Source organism: Talpa occidentalis, unplaced genomic scaffold, assembly GCF_014898055.3.
Source record: "Talpa occidentalis isolate TD23 unplaced genomic scaffold, MPIMG_talOcc4v2.1 talOcc4.9, whole genome shotgun sequence".
NCBI lineage: Eukaryota > Metazoa > Chordata > Mammalia > Eulipotyphla > Talpidae > Talpa > Talpa occidentalis.
The window spans coordinates 26,639,334-26,659,065 of record NW_023605305.1 but is presented as its reverse complement, the minus strand read 5'-3'; the positions used below and the strand labels follow the sequence as shown (position 1 = coordinate 26,659,065).

General features: G+C 49.0%; 2 protein-coding genes across 4 annotated transcripts; both read left to right on the top strand.

The window, feature by feature from the left end:
- Positions 1 to 78: 78 nt before the first annotated feature.
- MED8 (mediator complex subunit 8) lies at positions 79 to 9,058 on the top strand. Of its 2 annotated transcripts, XM_037498289.2 has the most exons (8): positions 79 to 134; positions 1,134 to 1,252; positions 1,929 to 2,073; positions 2,569 to 2,709; positions 2,895 to 2,976; positions 3,330 to 3,578; positions 4,394 to 4,454; positions 5,012 to 9,058. In XM_037498289.2, the coding sequence occupies exons 1-8, from the start codon at positions 129 to 131 to the stop codon at positions 5,013 to 5,015; spliced, it is 807 nt and encodes a 268-aa protein (XP_037354186.1). In that variant the 5' UTR covers positions 79 to 128; the 3' UTR covers positions 5,016 to 9,058. The 2 variants fall into 2 exon arrangements, with proteins under 2 accessions (XP_037354186.1, XP_037354187.1); XM_037498290.2 differs by lacking the exon at positions 5,012 to 9,058 and having other exon boundaries at positions 4,394 to 5,001.
- On the top strand, positions 4,431 to 19,632 carry ELOVL1 (ELOVL fatty acid elongase 1). 2 transcript variants are annotated; one of them, XM_037498288.2, is made up of 8 exons: positions 4,431 to 4,454; positions 17,437 to 17,496; positions 17,679 to 17,869; positions 18,023 to 18,103; positions 18,265 to 18,321; positions 18,403 to 18,508; positions 18,598 to 18,734; positions 18,907 to 19,632. In XM_037498288.2, the coding sequence occupies exons 2-8, from the start codon at positions 17,451 to 17,453 to the stop codon at positions 19,132 to 19,134; spliced, it is 846 nt and encodes a 281-aa protein (XP_037354185.1). In that variant the 5' UTR covers positions 4,431 to 4,454; positions 17,437 to 17,450; the 3' UTR covers positions 19,135 to 19,632. The 2 variants fall into 2 exon arrangements, with proteins under 2 accessions (XP_037354185.1, XP_037354184.1); XM_037498287.2 differs by lacking the exon at positions 4,431 to 4,454 and adding an exon at positions 14,796 to 14,919.
- The last annotated feature ends 100 nt before the right edge of the window (positions 19,633 to 19,732 follow it).

The following is a 19,732-nucleotide window of genomic DNA, read 5'->3' as shown; positions in this document are numbered from 1 at the left end:
TACCGCGCACCCGGCAGGAACCGGAAGTGTGTGGGAGGGCCAAGTTCTGAGTCTCTGATTGGCGGACGAGGTCCTTTCCCTGTGACTCGCTGACTTGGAAACCGGAAGAGGAAGTCGCTGCCGCAGCAATGCAGGTGAGAACTGGCTCAGGGCTGCTGGCCGCTAGCTATCTTCGGGTAGCGGGACTAAGTGTGGCTGGCCCAGGAATGAGTGAGGAGTTGGGGTTTGGGGGAAGCCGCAGAGTCCGAGGCTGACGGTTTAGGGAACGCGGGATGCGGGATGAGGCCAACTGGAGAGGGATCGAGGCCAACTGGAGAGATGGGGCGGAGCCTGGCTGACAGGAGACAGAAGCTAAGGCTACGTCTGGAGGAAGGAGGCAGCACAGATTTTCTGGGGTTTGGGAAAGGATCTGGTTGTAATGTGAGAAGGATAAGATGCAGCCCAAGGAAGATGACTCAAGAAAGTGGTGGATTGGCCGGTGCATCGGCCAAGGCTGTTGGGTAGAGGCCATCGGATACAGTCCAAGCGGGTCTATAATTGGAGAGACATCAGAGGGTTGAAGGAATTCCCGGACGCGGTGAAGAAAATCTTAGCTAATTATAATCTGAGGCCAATAGTGGATCAAGGCTTCTCTCATGCACATTGGAGACTCTGCGAGACGGTTTTGCATCATTTTTATGAGCCTGTGCTTGAAAGTTGTTAAAAACGACATGAAGTAAAACGGGAGACCGTATATGGTCTCCCTGTATATGGCCCCCCAAGCATAAGACAAATTCTAGGACAAAGAAAGCTGGAGCAGGCTGCAACAGTGCACCAAAGATAATTAACCCTCAGATATTATGTCTGGTCACATTCTCAATGAGAGGATGTGCCAGGCATGGATTAGAAGGTGAGGAGAGAAAGGAAGCAGTAGGTAGGGAGAATTGAGGTCGGGTGAATGGGTTGAAAGGTCTAAGGGTTGATGCTGTGTATAATTCAGATACCAAAGGTAGTTAACCATCTGCCTGTCCTGTGCCAGTGAGCACCTGTGTCCCTTGACTAGTGTTGTGCACTGTCTCCCTGACTTTTCAGCCTTCTCTGTATGTGTCATATTCACACCCATTTGAGTAATCAACCTGTTACTATTGGTGCAGAGGGAGGAGAAACAGCTTGAGGCGTCATTAGATGCACTGCTGAATCAAGTGGGTGATCTGAAGAACTCATTGGGGAGTTTCATTTACAAGTTGGAAAACGAGTATGACCGGCTGACCTGGTAAGGATTGCCAGGGCAATCTGGGGAGGGCACCAAGGGTGGGGGGGATGCACCTCAGGTGGCTAGGGCAACTCCAGTGATGTAACTATTTATCACTTTGGCATTATCTTTTGATTTGGAAAGAACTGGGTTTCCTAACAGGTGAAGTTTGGCTTAGGGCCTCTATGGCAAAGATGTGGGGAAATGCCTACTTTCCCAACTCAGATTGCTTTTAGCTTTTGGTTCTCACTCTTTGACTTCTCTGGGATGAGGTCCTTCACTTCAGTAGGAATGTGGTGTTCATACTGGGTCTCGTCACAGATGTTGCAGATCAAACCTACTCTGGAAGTGTGACTTCTATTTCCAGAGTGGAAAGGAGGCTTTTACCTAGTTTCTGAATTTTTAGTGATACCAGGGTCGCTATGGTTCCTATTTTGCCACTGTTCTCATCCCCATCCACCTCCCCCTTTTTTCTACATCTACATCCGTGACGAAACTGAGCATGTGTCCCCTCTTTACTAACTCCACAATCCTCATGAACTAGCCCGTTTCCCATCTAGTCCAGCCATAGAGTTGTGGTTCTGGGAGGGGGTGGGGGAAGTGAGGGGTGGGGTGGGTGTCTGGATGGTCCTAGTCTGAAGAACCCCTTAGTAACTACTTTACCAGGAACATTCTGACACTTTCTTGCTACCACCAGGCCCTCTGTCCTGGACAGCTTTGCCTTGCTCTCTGGACAGTTGAACACACTGAACAAGGTCTTGAAGCATGAAAAGACACCACTGTTCCGTAATCAGGTCATAATCCCTCTGGTGTTATCTCCAGACCGAGATGAAGATCTCATGGTAAGAGAAGGGTACAACTTGGAGAATTAAGTTTTTAGATGAGGACCTAGAGCACAGTTGTTGGTTGGTTATTCCAGACATTCTGAATGTGGAGTGGTGTATGGCAGTAAGAAGTGAGGACTGCATTTTAGAGACCTAGATTTGTGTCCTGGAATTGAGGAACCACTCACAAAGAGTACTGAATTAACCTGAGGCCTATCCCAAGACCTCCTCCAATTATCTCTCTCAAACAGGAAGTATGTTCTTTTATGACTTTGTCTATCCCAGCCTTTGATTAAAATATGACAGAGAGTTGTCCCTGGGTCTCACAGAGATAGGATTGTGAGGAGAGAGAAAGGAAGGCTAGAGTGTGGGAAATAGTGGTGCTAGATAGTCTAAATCTCAGGTTGTGTTTTCCCTGAAAAATGTACTGTTTGCCTGTGGAAGGAACTATGCATCAGGCCAGATTGAATTTTCTTGGAGTACATAGTAAGATCTATAAAATCTATGTTACAGAGGCAGACGGAAGGACGAGTCCCTGTTTTCAGCCATGAAGTGGTCCCTGACCATCTGAGGACCAAGCCTGACCCTGAGGTGGAAGAGCAAGAGAAGCAACTGACAACGGATGCCGCCCGCATTGGCACTGATGTAGCTCAGGTTGGACTGTCACTGTCCTGCTGCCCCTCCATCTTCCAAGTCCCATCATGAGAAGCTAGGCATTACCATTCCTATGTGGTAGGGATGGGCAGCTGATTAGACCTAAGTTTTCCCTGGAAAAGCACAGTCTTCCCCATAATCATTTCTTGCTTGCTCTAATCACTACACAAATTTATGTGTTACAGAAGCAGATTCAGAGCTTGAATAAGATGTGCTCAAATCTCCTGGAGAAAATCAGCAAAGAGGAACGAGAATCAGAGAGTGGAGGTATGAAGGATGGGTGGCAAAATAGAGCAGGAAAGAGGGATATGATTGTGGGAACAGGAATGGTAGTTTTGGTAGTGGTGAAATGAGGATGTAGCATGAGTTGCTTTAGGAAAGAGTGTGCATCCACTTGTTAGCCTTTTGTAGTAAAGGTTGGGCCTGGCATAGGTGGAAGAAATGGCGAGATGAGAAGGATGAATTCTGAGATAGTCATGGGGATCCTTTGGCTTTCCTTCTGGGCCACCAGGGGCTCTAGATGCTGCTGAAGTCATAATTCCAAACCCTGGAACTCATACCTATCTTCCTGCTGCTGGGACTAGTGTATACTTAAAGGTCCTCTCTTACTTTTTCTTCAGGTCTCCGGCCAAACAAGCAGACCTTTAACCCTGCAGATACCAATGCCTTGGTGGCAGCTGTTGCCTTTGGGAAGGGGCTCTCTAACTGGAGACCCTCGGGCACCAGTGGTCCTGGCCAGCCAGGTCAACCAGGAGCTGGGACCATCCTTGGGGGAGCCTCAGGATTACAGCAGGTACAGATGGCAGGAACTCCAAGCCAGCAGCAGCCGATGCTCAGTGGAGTGCAAATGGCCCAAGCAGGTCAACCAGGTAACGTGTCACACCATGAGCAGGGAGGGGAAATAAGCTGGATTCTCTGGGTCCCCAGCATCCCAAGAACTGGACCTTTTTCCTTTTCTTCCCTGGATTGGGGCCTAGAAAATTTTTAGGAAAAAATATTTCACTTTGGAATTCTATAACAAGCCCCAGAGAATGAAGAACTTTGATTAACAGAAACTTCTCTCGTTTCCCAATCTCATTTCAGACCTCTCTCTCAGCTACCCTTCTCTCCCATTTACTCTGGGTACTAGGTGTGTTATCACTGTCTTTTCTTATGTAAAGAAACAGTTCTAAGACCTTAATTAAGATCATTTGGTAATGCATTGGGAATTGACAAAGAGGCAAGTTTCCCAGTGCTACCTGTATTCTTTTCTCTCTGTTCTCTCTCACCTGCTCACATCCGTAAGTATGAGCATAGTCAGGAGGAGTTCAGGTATAAGTCACTAGAAGAGGTGTTTTCTTCCAAGCTACCTAGGAAAAGGGACAATTAAAGTAAGGGAACTTATTGCTTCTTTTGTCTGTGGCAGGAAATGGCAGTCACACTGATTTAGCTATCTTTTTCAAGAGCAGATGAGCAGGACCCTGCTGGGGTGTGTTCTTCTCTCCACCCCCCCACCCCCCACTCTCCCCCTCTCTCAGGGAGAGAGCTAGGTGAGGAACCACACCTCTGATCTGTGCCACCCAGGGGCAGATGCCAAAGACGTTCTGTGATGATAAAGAAGGCAGAAGGGAATCTGAGAAACCACATTTATGATTTATCATGACAGTTACTGTGCTTCAGGTGTCTTTCTTTATGTTCCTTTTAGGGAAAATGCCAAGTGGGATAAAAACCAACATCAAGTCGGCTTCAATGCACCCCTACCAGCGGTGAGTGTGGCCAGCTACTTCCACTCCCATGTGTTCTTTGCAGAGTTGGGGAGTGAAATTGCCTATGCCCAAGCCAACCTAGATGGGTACTACAAAAAATAAAACCCTGGCCTCTTAGTGTCAGACAAATTACAGCCTCATTGCTGACTAGCTCTGTGATCTTGAGCAAGTGACCTAATTTTTCTGAACCTGTTTTCTCATTTGTAAGTGGTGATAGTAATACCTACCTCATAGGGTTGTTGTGAAGATGAAAATGAGCAAATGAATGTGAAACATTTAGCACAGTTATATGAAATAATGGGTATTCGATAAAGGATAGTTTCTATAGCCACATCTCCCCCGCTGACCTCCTTAACCCTCAGTCCAGAACTTACCGTGATGTAATAGTGCTTTGTGTCAGTCATGTGCTGATGGGCACACGATTATGGAGAACTCAGCACTGTTTGAAAACCAGTGTTACCTTGAGCTGCTAGAAACAGCAGCCTCTATGGCCATTGAGCATACTGGTGTGTGCCCTCCCGTCCAGGTGCCATCCTGGCTGTCTCTCTAATCTGCAGGTGACAAGGCTTCTGGACCAGGACAAACTGTCCACCTGCAGCTCTGGTGAAGCTCGGGCCTGCTGTACTCTCCATCCTCTGAGAAGCTCTTACCCAGGAAATAGCCACAAAGTCCTCTGTCCTTTACCCCACCCTGTACACATGCAGGAAGATGTCGAGGGGCCGGAGATGAGGGCTTCCTAGGAAGTGACACTACTGGGCAGGACTGTGTGAGAAAGGGTTTTGCTTTGCACATGCAAAAGCTCCTTCTTCTCTGGACTTAGTTTTCTTATTTTGGAGGGAAGAGGGACTTGCATGTCACACCATCTTTCATCAGGGTTTCGTTGTCCTCATACGAGGGCCTCATTCCTGCCCTTAGCCAGATTTTCACAGTCCACTGAGTGGTCACAGTCCACTGAGTCTGTGACCCAAATAAGAGCCAGATGGATGGAGCTGCCCACATGGCCTTTGTCTGCTTTAATAAAGCTGAAGAGCTGAGTGAGTTTGGGTCTCCAACCTAAGTTGCCTTTCTTAGTACTCCTTTGTGGGTTAGGGCTGATGTGAGTCAGGAGAAGTGGACCAAAGGGTTACTCTGAGTATAAAGATTTTTAAGTTGATGGCCACTGTGTCTGCTGACACAGGCTTATCTGCTGACAATCTACGAGAGCTACGTGGGGATCAGAGACTGTAATGTCAGAGGCTTTCAAGGGTGCTGCGAAATAATTCTAATTTGTGCTCCATGAAAAGTTTTCTTATCTTTGATTACTTTGATCTAAAAGCCCTAAGAGAAGAACCTGCTCATATCTTCCAGCTGCCTTTTTCTGTTTTCTTCTGTCACACATCAGTACTTGGGCATTTGTTCATTGCCAGGCAGAATTCTGCCAGGCTGTGGCAGCAGAGGACTGGAAAAGTGGTCTCAGATCTCACATGCATTCATGTTCCATCAAGATGGTGTCCATAAAGTTCACTGACCATGGCACACAGCAACGTGGGGAGACATTTCCTTGGCTCTGAGGTAATGCCTCACCTTTCCCTCCTCACATCAGCAGTACCGCCTTCATCTGCCAGCCCACTCAGTTGTTCATTGTCTTTACCTTTTCCCACTGAATGGCAAAGCTAACTGTCATATTGAACAGAATTGAAGCTGTGGTTCCCTAACTTCCCTGGGGCAAATTTTGGTGCCTGCCGACCTTTACTCCACCAAAAGGTTGCCTCCTGTTGAAAGGTGCCAACCCAACCTCCTTTTTATTCCAGGCTGATACTGATTTCATTCCCACCATATTATTTGAAAGGTCTTCTTGCCCCACCAAGAATATACACTGGACCTTATCTACATCTGTGCCCTTGAATAAAAAAGTTCCTTGTGCTGGAGACACACACATCTCCATATTTTTCGTTCTGGGAACATGTGTTATCACTGCCCACACTCCATCGCCCACAGCTGTGGAGTACAAAAACCTATGAAGCATCACTAACATTGGGGCCCATCCAACCTGGTAAAGGTGTCAGTGGAGAGCCTCTCCCACCCCTAACATGGGTATTCCTTCAGGAGGGGAAACTATGGTGTGTTCTTCAAAGAAGAGGGCATGACCTCTTTGCTCAGAGAGGACTTGCAAAAGATGGCTTTCTTGTTGCGCTCTGGTAGTATTCCTCGATTTCTCACTGCTCTGTTTTACCTGAGCACTGTGCTATCCCCTACTTTGGAGGCTTCCAGAGAATGAAATTAGATCCTTGCCTGTCAGGTTTATGTCTAGGTTGGAGAAAAAAGCAGCTGCTGTCAACCTTGAGATGTTACCACAGCACAGAGTTCATGCTGCAGATGGAAGCTTCATGAATCAATGTCAGCTTTACACCGTTGCCTAAGACCACTCCTTCTCCAACTCTGCCCTGGTGCTGGGATTCAGTGACTGTTGAACTTCCCTTTTACTCACTGCCCTGGTCACCCTATTCTCTTCTTCCTCTGATGTCTTTTGCCACCCTACCTATTTGGCTCACTGAACCTTATACTTCCTTGAGAAACAACCAAGATAAAAAGATGTAACTGAGTGTTCCTTCTAACTCCATACTGGGTCCTGGCATTAGAACTGAACTGGAGCGGGTGTATTCCACCCCTGTCCTACTGCTGAAGGAAAGAAACAGCTCTACAGGAATGCCCTAGTGCAAGGCTGGTTCCTTTTCACACCCCCTCCTCACCTCCCCCAGGCAGCTGGAAACAACCTCTCCCTTTGTGTGAGCTTCTTGTACAGAATAATCCTCCTTATGGACAATGTATTCTCTGTACCCCGTGGACACAGGAGCCGTGTGAGCTGATCCCAGCACCAGGCAGGACGGAGGCTGAATCCTTCCAAACGCCCACCCTGGGTCAACTCCTGATTTCTGTCCAGAGAAACTACTAGGGGTTGTGCATTTTCTTCCATCTGCTCCAGATTTGGGGGCATGGCCTATTGAAGTTTAGCAGTGGGCCAGGAATAGTGCCACGGCCTGTGGTCCCTTTTCGGTTCAGTCCTGAGAGTTTACCATGTCAAATTATAGAAGTTCAATATGACTCTGGCCTGACAGCCTTGAAGGCACAGGGGCTTAACACTTGGAAAAGATCTGCCATCCTGCAGATTGGGCTTCCTAATTGGAACAGAAGACAGATTTTCCAGCCATCCTACAGCAACATAGCACCCTCAACAGATGTTATCCCACAGGACAACAGTTCTTTTTCCCTTTTCCCTTTCTTTTTTGTTCTTGAGCTCTGTGTCACTGAGGCAGAACCTGGATCTCATGTGGTCCCAGGATGTCACCTACTATTTGGCATCTTCTCCAGGTGCAGCCTGGATAAGGCACCTGAGCCTTAAGTTTTCTCACCTGAGTGATCTTCCTAGTTCTATAATCTCTGGCAGTGATTCTCAAGCACATTTGTTCCAGTTATTTTTTTCATTATATAGCTGTGTTATATAAAATAACCCTAAATTTTCCTAAGTGAGCCTCCAAAGCCCTCCAAAGCCCTCAACCCCCCATAGAGGGCTCCTAAAGTTCCCTCTTGGTCACATGCAATTTAACATTTCCTCTAGACTACTTCCCTCTAATTAATTTCTGGCTTTATTCTCTAATGAAAACTTGCCAAAGAGATGGTGAATTACCACAGAGATTCATGTATTCAGAGAAATCATCTTCCCACTTTCTCCTCTGGGCAAGATATATGTATTAGTGCTTCCTCGATGCCAGGTATTTCTAAGTTTTACCTCTCATCACTTTAATCCCCCAAATAAAATCCTTTTGCTAGTTTTCTGGGGCCCACATACCTGGCAGATTGGTGGATGCAGTATCCTATGCAGACTGAAGCCATAGATAAAATCAAAAATTAGAATGCCCATTTTACTCGAGGGTAAGTAATTTTAATTGGAGAATGCCAAATCATCTCATATGCATTATTAGAGAAAATAAACTAGAGAATTCCTACTAGTCTGAAGGGCTGCAGACTTAGCCGCTAGATTCCTCGATGATATTTAGTTTTTTTACTTTTTCATTACTTTTACTACATTGGAAAAATTTGAAAAATTTCAGATTTCCTGGAAGACAAGTAAGATTCTGTGTGATCTAGCCCTGCGACTTATGACAAATTTTCAATATTATCCTGCCACCCACTCTCTTCCCAGGCCTTAGAAATTGCTTGACACTCCTGAGCGTAACAGACTCCAGCCTTTATTTCCACTGTTCCCTTTGTATTGAATTCTCTGATGAATATGCGATATTTCAAGATTTAGTTCACAAGTCACTCTGTGAAGTTTTCCAACAATTCAGTCTACCTAAAACCCCATGCCACTAGGTAAAGCCAGTTACCTTCTCTTTGATGTCACACACTTAAACTTTATTCTAGCTCCTGCTGCCCTGTATTGTCCCCCAAATACAAGCACCCTGAACTGTCAGCATTTGAATTCTAGTTCACCCACTTGAGAACTTTGTGGTCTTTGGCAAGAAAAGTGTATGTCTTACATACTATAGCGTCAGGCCCAACATAAACACTGCGGGTGGCAGCCGCTGCTGTTACTATCGCTGATGTTATCTCATTAACTTTGGATATAGTCTGATATAGTATTATTGGTTACAAAAGCAGTTTCTAGTGCCAGAATGCCTGTGTTCAAATCCTAGCTTTGCTACTTACTGGCTGTGTGACCTTGAGCAAATTTACCTCTGTGCTTCTGTGTCTATCCTTAGAAAGGATAATAATAGTCGCTATGTCATAGGGTTGCTCGAGGTTTGAGTTAATAGATACAGCGCTTAGAATAATGACTGACAATAGCAGCCCAATAAATATTAGCCATCCTCAGGGTGTCTAGAAATATGCTCTCAGTAACTACTGCTTAAATCAATGATTGACCAGTCTTTCCATGAGGACGTAACCTCTCCCTCTGCAGCTTGTCTGCTCGCTGCTTAGGAGCTTAGCCTCTGTGCAGATTTCATCCCCACCTAGTATGATCCATGCACCAGGATATTTTTACTTTGGATTGCCTGGTACAAATGATGTCATTTTTAAATCTAGTTTTATGATTTTCTCTCTCCCTCTTAGTTGTCATTATACTCTTGGATTTAAGCCCAGTTTAGTCTCTTAAATTGTGTCCTTTTCATTTGAGACCAAATGACAATCTGGTCCCTCACCTGAAATGTTCTTTTTTATCCCTTCTAAATGATATCTCTTCCCTGTCTAAATCAGCTCTACCCAGTTCTATAGTCTGTCCACATTTTGTCCCTAAAGGAAGCCCTTCTCCCTCAGAGACTTTTCTCTGTGCAGGTGTGATGTCTGTGCTCACAAGGTCTGGACTCATGTCTTGGGTGGTGTATGTCACTCTGTGTGTAATCACAAACCAGAGCCCCATGCTTGCCTCTCTTCCATTCACACCTTGTTTTTCATGGCACACACCATTGTTCTTACCACCAAGCTAGAAGTTTCCTCACCTATAGCCATAAGGAAATCCCTGGGGGTCAGGTCCTGCCTCACACCTCCATGGCTTATACCTGCCCTGCCCTCTACATAGAATGTCTGTTCTCTTTTTCCTGCTCCAGCCCCCTTACTCATCTAGTGAGCCAATCATCCTTCTGGTTCGAGTGTCACCTATTCTTGGAAAGGCTTCACCACCTTCTCCCTGTATACTTGACTATTTGTAAACAATATCTCTCCATCCACTTCATTATAGTACCTACAATTCCACTGCAGTTTATTTACAAGTTCAAATCTTGACCTGGACACTTAAGTACTGTGTGATCTTAGGCAAGTATTTCACTCCCACAACCTGAGTTTGCACCTGTGTGCAATGGGGTGAATAGCACCAACCTCAAAGGGTAACTTTAACCGAGCATATTGTAAAGTTAAACTTAAACCTTTAAGCAACTCTTCATTTCTACAGGATAAAGTCTGAGTTTCTCAGATGGGTATACAAGGCGCTTTGGGCACAAAGTCAGCACTCAGAAGCTATCATCCCCCTCTTCCAGATGCTACAATGAATGTTTACATGCGCTTTCTCCCTCCTGCTAGCAGGTGTCTCCCCAGCCCCTGCTGTTTCAGCCAAGGTCCCAGCATTAGGAGGAAGACACTAGCTAGCTGGCTAAAGCCCAGAGACATACAGAACGATTAACTGACAAACACTTCACCCTCATCTCTCCTGTCCTCACTGACTCAGCCTTCCCCAACTCCTCTGTGTGGGACTGTTTAGAAAGTGCCCTTTGTCCTCTACAGGATGGGAAAGGGAGAAATTTACATTGCCCTTAGGGGGCTGTTTCCATCTCTACCCTCCCACTCCAGTTGTCCCTCACTTCTGCTGTTTTTAACAGATTCTATCCACTGTTGCACCTGTTGCTCACTAACTCATTCATCCAGGTGTAGCTCTTTCCATTTTTTTCTTCATTGCCATTCTACTTCTTTGATCCCTTTAATTTTTAATTTTTTTTTTTCTGAAACATAAAGCCTCAGAAATAGAGTCATTAGAGCTGATACAGTCAGTGGTTCTATGACTGCCCCCTTGGAGACAGTAAGTCAGTAGTGGTTTATCTCTTGGGGAAAGAGGATGAAAAATGACCGTAGAGAGCAGTGAACGAGTGAGGAATGAGTCAGACAGTCAGGGTGGGACCCAAAGGAAGTTGTCACCTCACTTCCCATTAGTCAGGAAGGCTCCAGGAAAGGGGAAATTTTTACCACCGCACTACACATTCTGTCCCACCCACACCTGACCTTCATCCTTATTGAAGACTGAGTTCCTAGACTCCATTAGTTTCCTCACTTTCTCAGTCTGTCCCTGGTGTCATGGCCTTCACTGAATACTCTTTCCTCCAAAGCCTTCCTTCCACCTATTTTCTGCAGGCCCGGAACTGTGTCATTCCTCCCAATCCACTGACAAACTTATTCTTTTTTTCTATCTATTTCAGTGTGTGAAGTGCACTCCTTAGCCAAAGGCTAACCCTTCCACATGTGTGCTGAATCCATTGTCTTCCAATAGCACATAAACATACTCAAGCCTCTTTCCATTTAAAACAACCATCAGGGCCTCCCTGGTGGCCTAGGGGTTAAGTCTCAGCTCCATCATTGCTTCGGCCTGAGTTCAATCCCCGGCCAGGGAGCTGACCCACATATGGTGAAGCAGACCTCTCCTGTCTCGCCTACTGCTCCCCTCAGCAGTGTATTTCAGTAAATCTGCCTGTTCTGCTCCCCACTTTGTCCCAGGTGAATCCTCTCATGCCCCTGTACCTCTGGCCTACACATCAGTTCTACACAAAAATGATGAAATAAAATAAAAACAATCATCAGGCAGATTTGATTGATCAGAATCAATCTAGAGACAGCCAGGCACTGGTATTTTGAAAGCTCACCCTAGTGATTCTAACATGCCAACTGGGGCTGAAAAAGAGAAATAATAAAATCCAAACTCCTTACTGAGTATTATAGGACACTTCCTAAATTGACTCCTGTCCTTGCCTGTGTGCCTTCTGAGTAGGAACTCCCTAAACCACCTAGAGTGCCCCAAACCTGCCACACTTCTTGCTTCTGTCTTATCACACACACTTTTCCCTCTGCCTGCAGTGCCTTTTCCTGCCTTCTAGAGTGTTCTTTAATGCTTAGCTTAGGTGTCATTTCTGTGAAGTCTTTAAGAACTAACCCCCACCTGGGTAAGGTACTCCCCTGAGTGCTTCACAACCCTCTGGGTTTACCTCTGGGAATACTCACCACAATAATTGTTCATTTATGTGTTTGTCTTCTCCATGAGACTATGGATGTCATGAAGGAAACCTAGGGCCATGGAGATGTTATTTGGTAGGACTTGGGGCTAAGTGGTCTATAGCAGATATTTGAAGATACTTGCTCCCAGGACCAAGAACTGAATGAAGTGAGTCTTTGGACACATTCATTCATGTGGTCAATCAGCATTTATCAAGAGCTTGCTACAATCATTACCATTGGTGGGCCAACTAAAGAAATGGATAGATGAAGTTCCCTATCATCACTACGTTTGATACCTGGCACAGTTTCATCACCTAGAGACACCTGTCTCTAGATAGACAATCCAAGCCTTAACCCATTCTCATTGTCTGATTCACTCAGCAGGTGCTCTCAGAATAGTGCTTTGCACACAGTGAACATTTAAGAAATTGTTAATGCGTATGAGTTTACATACAAGTATATACCTTCTTGATCTATTAGTCGCTTTCCACCTTGTCTATTAAATGTTGAGATAGAAAGAGTGCTAGGGCCTCCCCTCGTGGCGCAGCGGTTGAGCGCTGGGTTGCGAGGCTGCCTGCAGCCTCTGCAGTGCCAGTCTGCAGCGCGAGTTTGATCCCTGGCCACCGGCAAGGGTCCCACAAAAAAAAAAAAAAAAAAGCTAAATGCTTTATATGTGTTATCTCCCTCACCTTCACAACCAACCTATGAAATAGGTACTATCATTGTTCCCATTTTATAGCTGTTCAGCAACTCACATAAGCTCACAAAAACTAGAAGATTGAAACCCAGACCTTTGGAGTCAGGTGTGACTCCAAAGTCACAAAAGTATGCCTAAAATACCTTTGGCTTTCAATAAGTGTATTGATGCAGTGATTCAATCTATACCCCCAGGAAGTAAAAGGCTTTTGAATTCCTCCCTACTTGACTCTGGGTCCCTCAATTTCTCTTACCATTCTCACATTGTCTCATTTGTTCAACAAACATTATTGAGGGTCCAATGAGCCAGACAGTGAGCCAGATGTTAGAGATACAGAGACAGTTAAAACATGGCTCCTGCTGAGAGGAGTGTACAGTGAGGGGGGATGCAGATAATTACATTGCAGAATGATGTGGGAGCAAGGGGAAGGAATGCTTTACTGTCTGGGAGAGCTGACTCTACCTTATGTTGAACCAGGGAACAAGGCTTGGAGGGGTGGAGCTGAGAGGGTATGAAAGCTGCTGACACCCTTGGGGAATGATTAAAGCATAGGATGTGGCCCAGGAGACTAGCACTGGTAGAAAGGAAGAGTGAGGGCCAGATCACGTAGGGCCAGATCACGTAGGACCTTAGTACATACAATGCTAAGACCTTTGAACCTGTTCAATAGTTGAATTATTTTTCCATTTCAAGGATAGGTACTTATGGGCTCTGTTGTAGCTGTACTTCGGCCCTGGCCTCTTACCTCTAAGACTAAACTCACATAGTTACATCCCACCATTTATGAACTTAGCCATTCTCCCAAGTCACTGCATCTTCTTAATTCCTCAAATCTGTTCATATTTATATCATCCAATCCTATAAGCAGTTATTGGATCATTTTATGCAAAGCACTCTTCCAGGAGCTGCTGGAGGTCAGATTTCATTTCACTAAAACCTAGTCCTCACCTGCAACCCAATCAGTCTCCAAGCCTTAAATTAGGCTGTTATATCGCACCTGGTTTCCCTCCAACATCCCCATCACACTGGCTATTAGGGTGAAGTGAAGCGATCCCACTACAGCGCAAACCCCTTGTAGGGACAGCGACCGCCATTTTCATTGATGTGTCACCAGCACTTAACACTGTTGCACGTGCTAGGTGGACAATAAATATGTGATGCTACAAACCAGATTTGTAGCTACCTCAAAAATTTTCATTATTTCACTGCAGCTTCTGAAATAAAATCAAATTGCCCCAATTTGGCCTCCAAAACTACTACAATCAGCCACAGCCAACTTCACTTTCCCCCTTTCAAAACCTTGAAGGCCAGTTTAGCCAGTGATTTACTCACTGTTCTTGCCTCAGGCCACTTGCATTCGCCCACCTCTTCCACCTGAATCCTTGAGCTCCTCCAAGTTTATAGGCTCATAGAGCAGGCTTCCCCACCCAGCTGCTCCCTCGGGCTGAGACCTCCCTGCTACCTCAAGTCCTGCTGCCCCAGAGCACATAGAGTCTCCCTCCTGCTCACCCCTCGGGTCACCCTCTAGAGAGGCAAGTCTTTGAGGGTAGGGCTGAGTCCTCAACTTTTCCCAGAGCCCTAAGTCGGGCCTGATACAAACAGATGTGTTGGTCCTGTCGGTGGATTCACCCCCGGAGAGCCCACAATGAGGTCTCCCGGGGCTGCCTGCAGGGAGAAGCAGGGAGAACTCCGGCGGCGGCTGGGCCAGGCCGCTGTGCCGGGCGGGAGGCGGGCTGCGGCGCGAGGAAAGGGTGGGGAGCCGGGGCTGGGCGTGCTTCCTGCCCCGGCATCTGGCGGCCCGCCCCTGCGCCCGCCCCCCGGGCCCCGCGGAGTGGAGCGGAGCCGGGGCTGCACAGCCCCTCCTGCCTCGGCGGCGGCCCAATCAGCAGGCGCCCCCCAGCCGGCCCGCCCCCTCCCCCTCTGGTGACAGAAAGTCGGCCCAGCAGATGAGGAAGTGGCAGGCAGGCTGGCCCTGGCACTTCTCTCTGGCCCTGCTCCCTCCGATCCCTCCACTGCTGCCCGCCTGGCCCCCCACTGGTGAGTCTGGACCTTCCGCGGGCTCTCCACGTGCCGGGCCCCTCTCCTGGCGGCCCAGCCCAGTCCTGCCCAGCCCTGCCCTGCCCAGGCTGTGGGCGAGGCTGTTCCTGGGGAGAGTGGGTGGGAGGTCCCAGCTTTCTGGGGCTGGGCCTCCCCAGCAATCTCCTTCCCGCCCCCGGCCCCCATTTGCTTAAACCTTAGCCTGCCCCCACCATCTCCAGGTCTCCCCTTCCACCCCATTACCCCCTCCCCCCTCTGCCTTCTCCTCCTCCCTCCCCCTCCCCCTTCCTTTGCCTATTTTCTCTTCCATCCATCTTGAAGGAAGGGACAGGCTGAGTTCCCCTACTGGGACCACACCCAGATTCCCCTAAACTTGGGGAGACGTCCTTTCCAGAAACTTTAAGCTACTACTGACATCCTGGGGGACATGTGTGTGTGTGGAGGGGGTGGTGGGGGTGAAGTAGGGGCAGGAGTGGATGAGAGGGGAAGGAGAGATAATAACACGCTGGCAAACTCACACGGGACAGGGAAGCGCTGCTGTCCTCACACAGCAAGGGACAAAAATCTGATAGTGAATGAATGAATGATGGTTGTCACCTGTGAAAGGAGATCTGCAGGCAGCTGTGTCTGCACACACCGCATGGGCGATTTTATGTTCATTCACCCCGAAGTGAATTTTATGAGTTTATGTACTTGACATTTATGTGCGATTCCTGAATGTGTGAGTAAACCTGCAGGCAGACCTGAGTGTGTGAGCACTCACACCTGGTAGTGTGGGGCCAGTGAAGGTGGGTGTGTGAGTACTTGGGGTGTGTTTGTCAGTGTGACTGTAGTTAGGCACAGGTCTAAGTATGTCAAAGTTCATGCGGGCGTGTTGGAATGGTGTGTCAGAGGAGGGCAGCCGTCACTAGCAGAAATTTTGCGGGCTCTGTGCCTACCTGAGTACTAGCCATTGGGTAAGTTTGCTATGGGGGTGAGGAGAGAACTTTGAGAGAGAGTGTGTGTTGGGAGAACTTGGGCCCTGACCCCCAAAGGCAGGGGATTGGGAGGAGCTGAGACAGTTGTGGGTCTGAAGCACTGTGGGATGTTATAAAGGTTGAGGGGCGTATCTGCGAGGTGTGTGACCCGTGAGGGTGTGCGAGCTGCTGTGCCACCTCTGACACCTGTGTCAGAAGATGTGTTCTTCATGCAGTACCTGTGCAGGTGTTCGCTGATAGAGGGAACTGGGCACACTAGGGCGCCCGAAGCTCACAGAGCATCTGCTGCCCTTGCCGTTTGGGAAATACCTTGTTGCTCTGGGACTATCTCTGAGTCCCAGGCTCTCTGGGGCTCTGTGTCCCTGTGAGCCCTCCCCCGGCATTCCTTCAGGCTTTGAGGGGGAGAGGGCTCCTCTCATTAGGACCCCTCCCTCAGGGAGGGGAAGATTCCTGAGACCTCCCCCACTCCCCGCCTCCTCACATGCCGCTGGCTTCCCTGCCTCTCCCTGGGAGAGAAGGAATTCTACCCATTCTGAAGTAGGGCAAACTGAGAACTGATGTCTAGTTTCAGAGAAGATTCCAGATATGGGTTTTTAGCACTTTCCTTGGCCCAGCTAGGGCTGGGGCTGTAGCCTGGGAGGTTTCTGGCTTAGGACGTAGATCCTTAGCTCTTCTGGCGGGTCTGGGCTGGGTAGCTGGTGAGTCCCTGGCTTTACTTGGCTTTCTCAATCCTGGTGGGTCCTGCTCCTCCAGGCACTGACCTGTGGCCTGGACCCACCCTCCACCCCAAGCGCAGCTCAGCGGGGGCGGGCAGAGGGCGGGGCTGCTGCCAGATCTAGTCAGACAGGTGGAGCCACCAGGACGGAGTCTCAAAGGGCCTGGCTCCTGCAGAGGAAGGCTAGAGGAGATCGCGGAGAGGAGAGAGGCTGACGTGAGAGCCCGGGAAGGCAGAGGCCAGCCCTAGGGAGTATCCTGGCAGAAAAGAGGAGGAATTCTGGGTGGGTAAGCTTCCCAGTAGGGGCAGGTGGGACTGGGAGGGGAGAGTCCCCAGGGGACCGGAGGAAGTCCCAGGAGCATCAGGAAAGGGGGACTAGCAGGCAGGAGAAGGGAGGTGGAAGGGGAGGATCTCCGGAGAGACAAAAAGGACCCAGAACTGGTGAGGGGAGAGATGGTGAGGAAGGGAGAGGCAGTGCATTCTGAGATGAGTTGGTGAGCGGGAAGACTCTGGAAAGAGAGCAGGACTTCAGAGATCTCTTGAGGAAGAGGGGCAGGGAGGTCCAGAAATACGGATCTCTGGAGAGGGGCAGAGTGAGAGGAGAGTAAGGTGTGGAGAGGAAGGGCGGAACAGCCCTTCCCAGACAGGCAGGATGTTCGGGAAGCAGATGCCCGCTGCCAAACTGCCTCCTCCTACCCCTACTCCCCAGCAGTTCCTTCCTCTGTTTGAGGCTTGTGAGTTCTCATCTGGTCTGTCTTATCTATGGGTCAAGGGTGGGATGGGGTGGGGGGTGCTGCCTGACACCCACCCTCCATGTGTCCCCAGAATCCTTAGCCAGGATGGAGGCTGTTGTGAACTTGTACCAGGTATTGATGAAGCATGCAGGTAAGATGCTGTTCACTGCCCTTTCCCCCTCCTACCCTGGGGTCCCTGGATCTAGAATTATCTCCTAATGGAGTGTCCCTAGGAACTGCATCACCTTTTGTGACCTCACGTCTGTCAGTACATCTGGTGGGGACCCTTTGGACCCAGTGACCCTTTCTGACTCCTTTGACCCTTATTCACAGATCCCCGGATCCAGGGCTACCCTCTGATGGGGTCTCCCTTGCTCATGACCTCCATCCTCCTGACCTACGTGTACTTCGTTCTCTCACTTGGGCCTCGAATCATGGCCAATCGGAAGCCCTTCCAGCTCCGCGGCTTCATGATTGTCTACAACTTCTCACTGGTGGCACTCTCCCTCTACATTGTCTATGAGGTGGGCCCCTGGATGCCTAGCTTTAATTCTTGCCTTCGGACCAGTGCATGGCATCTCCTTTCTGGGGAGGCTCAGATTCCCTTCTTCAGCTAAAGGGAGGGAGGGACTGGGGGCAAAGAGGGAACTCAGTGGTCTAATCCACACCCTTCCTAGTTCCTGATGTCTGGCTGGCTGAGTACCTATACCTGGCGCTGTGACCCTGTGGATTTTTCCAACAGCCCAGAGGCATTGAGGGTAAGTTAGGGGGCTGGGGTGGGGGCTATGCAGGGAAAGAGGGATCAGAGCTGCCAGGGATGGGAGCACTTTGGGTGTGTGCTCATGGTCCAGGTTAGGGAAGCTCTTGGAGTAAGTATTGGGGGGGTGAGGGTTTCTAAGTATGCCCTGACTTCTTGCAGATGGTTCGAGTGGCCTGGCTCTTCCTCTTCTCCAAGTTCATTGAGCTAATGGACACAGTGAGTATGAGATGTGAGAACTTGGCCGGAGAAGAAAGTGAGAGACCCTGGCTCTGAACTCCCTTTTTCCACTTCTCTCAGGTGATCTTTATTCTCCGGAAAAAAGATGGACAGGTGACCTTCTTACATGTTTTTCACCACTCAGTGCTGCCCTGGAGCTGGTGGTGGGGAGTAAATGTTGCCCCAGGTGAGTGGTGAAGGCCACCAGGTTTAGGAGGGTGGCACTGGGGAACAAGAAATTCAACTTACCCAACCCTGTTCACTGTCTGCTCACAGGAGGAATGGGCTCTTTCCACGCCATGATCAACTCCTCTGTGCATGTCGTCATGTACCTGTACTATGGATTGTCTGCCCTTGGCCCTGCGGCTCAGCCCTACCTTTGGTGGAAAAAGCACATGACAGCCATCCAACTGGTGAGGAAGCTGGGCCTGATCTGTCACATCCCCCCAACATTCCTAGTCTGGAGCCTACCTTTATGCAACCTACACCTCACCTTTGACCTTTCCCTCCCACTCAACCTTCAGTCTCTCTCCCACCACCCGGTCCTCACTGTCCCCTCTGGCCCTTCCTTTCTCTCTCCCCTAGATCCAGTTCGTCCTGGTGTCCCTGCACATCTCCCAGTACTACTTCATACCCAGCTGTGGCTACCAGTACCCGGTCATCATCCACCTCATCTGGATGTACGGCACCATCTTCTTCATCCTCTTCTCCAATTTCTGGTATCACTCCTACACCAAAGGCAAGCGGCTGCCCCGCGCACTTCAGCAGAATGGAGCTCCGGGTACTGCCAAGGCCAAGGCCAAGGCCAATTGAATACTGTGGCTTAGCTGGGCGCCCACCTAAGTGCCTCGGGACTGCACCTTGGGCAGCATCTGTCAGCATCTTTTCCACCTACACCTGCGACCAGGGCTTATGTGGTCAGGACTGGGCAGGGGATAGGCCAGCCCCTCCCACAGCTGGTACACAGGGACCACTGCTTCCGTTCCTCACCCACTTCCTCCGGTCAGCCCCAGGGATGTGGCCTCAATGCCCTCTGCCACTCGAGCTGGGGGCTGGACACTTACTCCCCCCTCCCTGCCTTAAACTTGGGAGAGGAGCACTCAGGGCTGGCCCCCACCAGGGTCTTGTGGCCTTTTGCCTCACACTTAAGAGGTCAGCAATAATCTGTCGCTGTGGACTCAGCCTCCCTCCTTCACCCCACACTGAAGTAGGAGCTTCTTGGCCAAAGGTCAGGGTAGGTGGGGGGCCTGGGAATACAGCCTGTGGAGGCTGCTCACTCACTTTGTCTTCATTAAAAGTGACAGAGGAAACGATTGAGGCTGTGTGTGTACATATGTCAACAAAGGAGTGGGGCGCACAAAACCTGCTAGCTTTGTTTACAAGCAGGGGGATGATCACGGCACCCACAGCA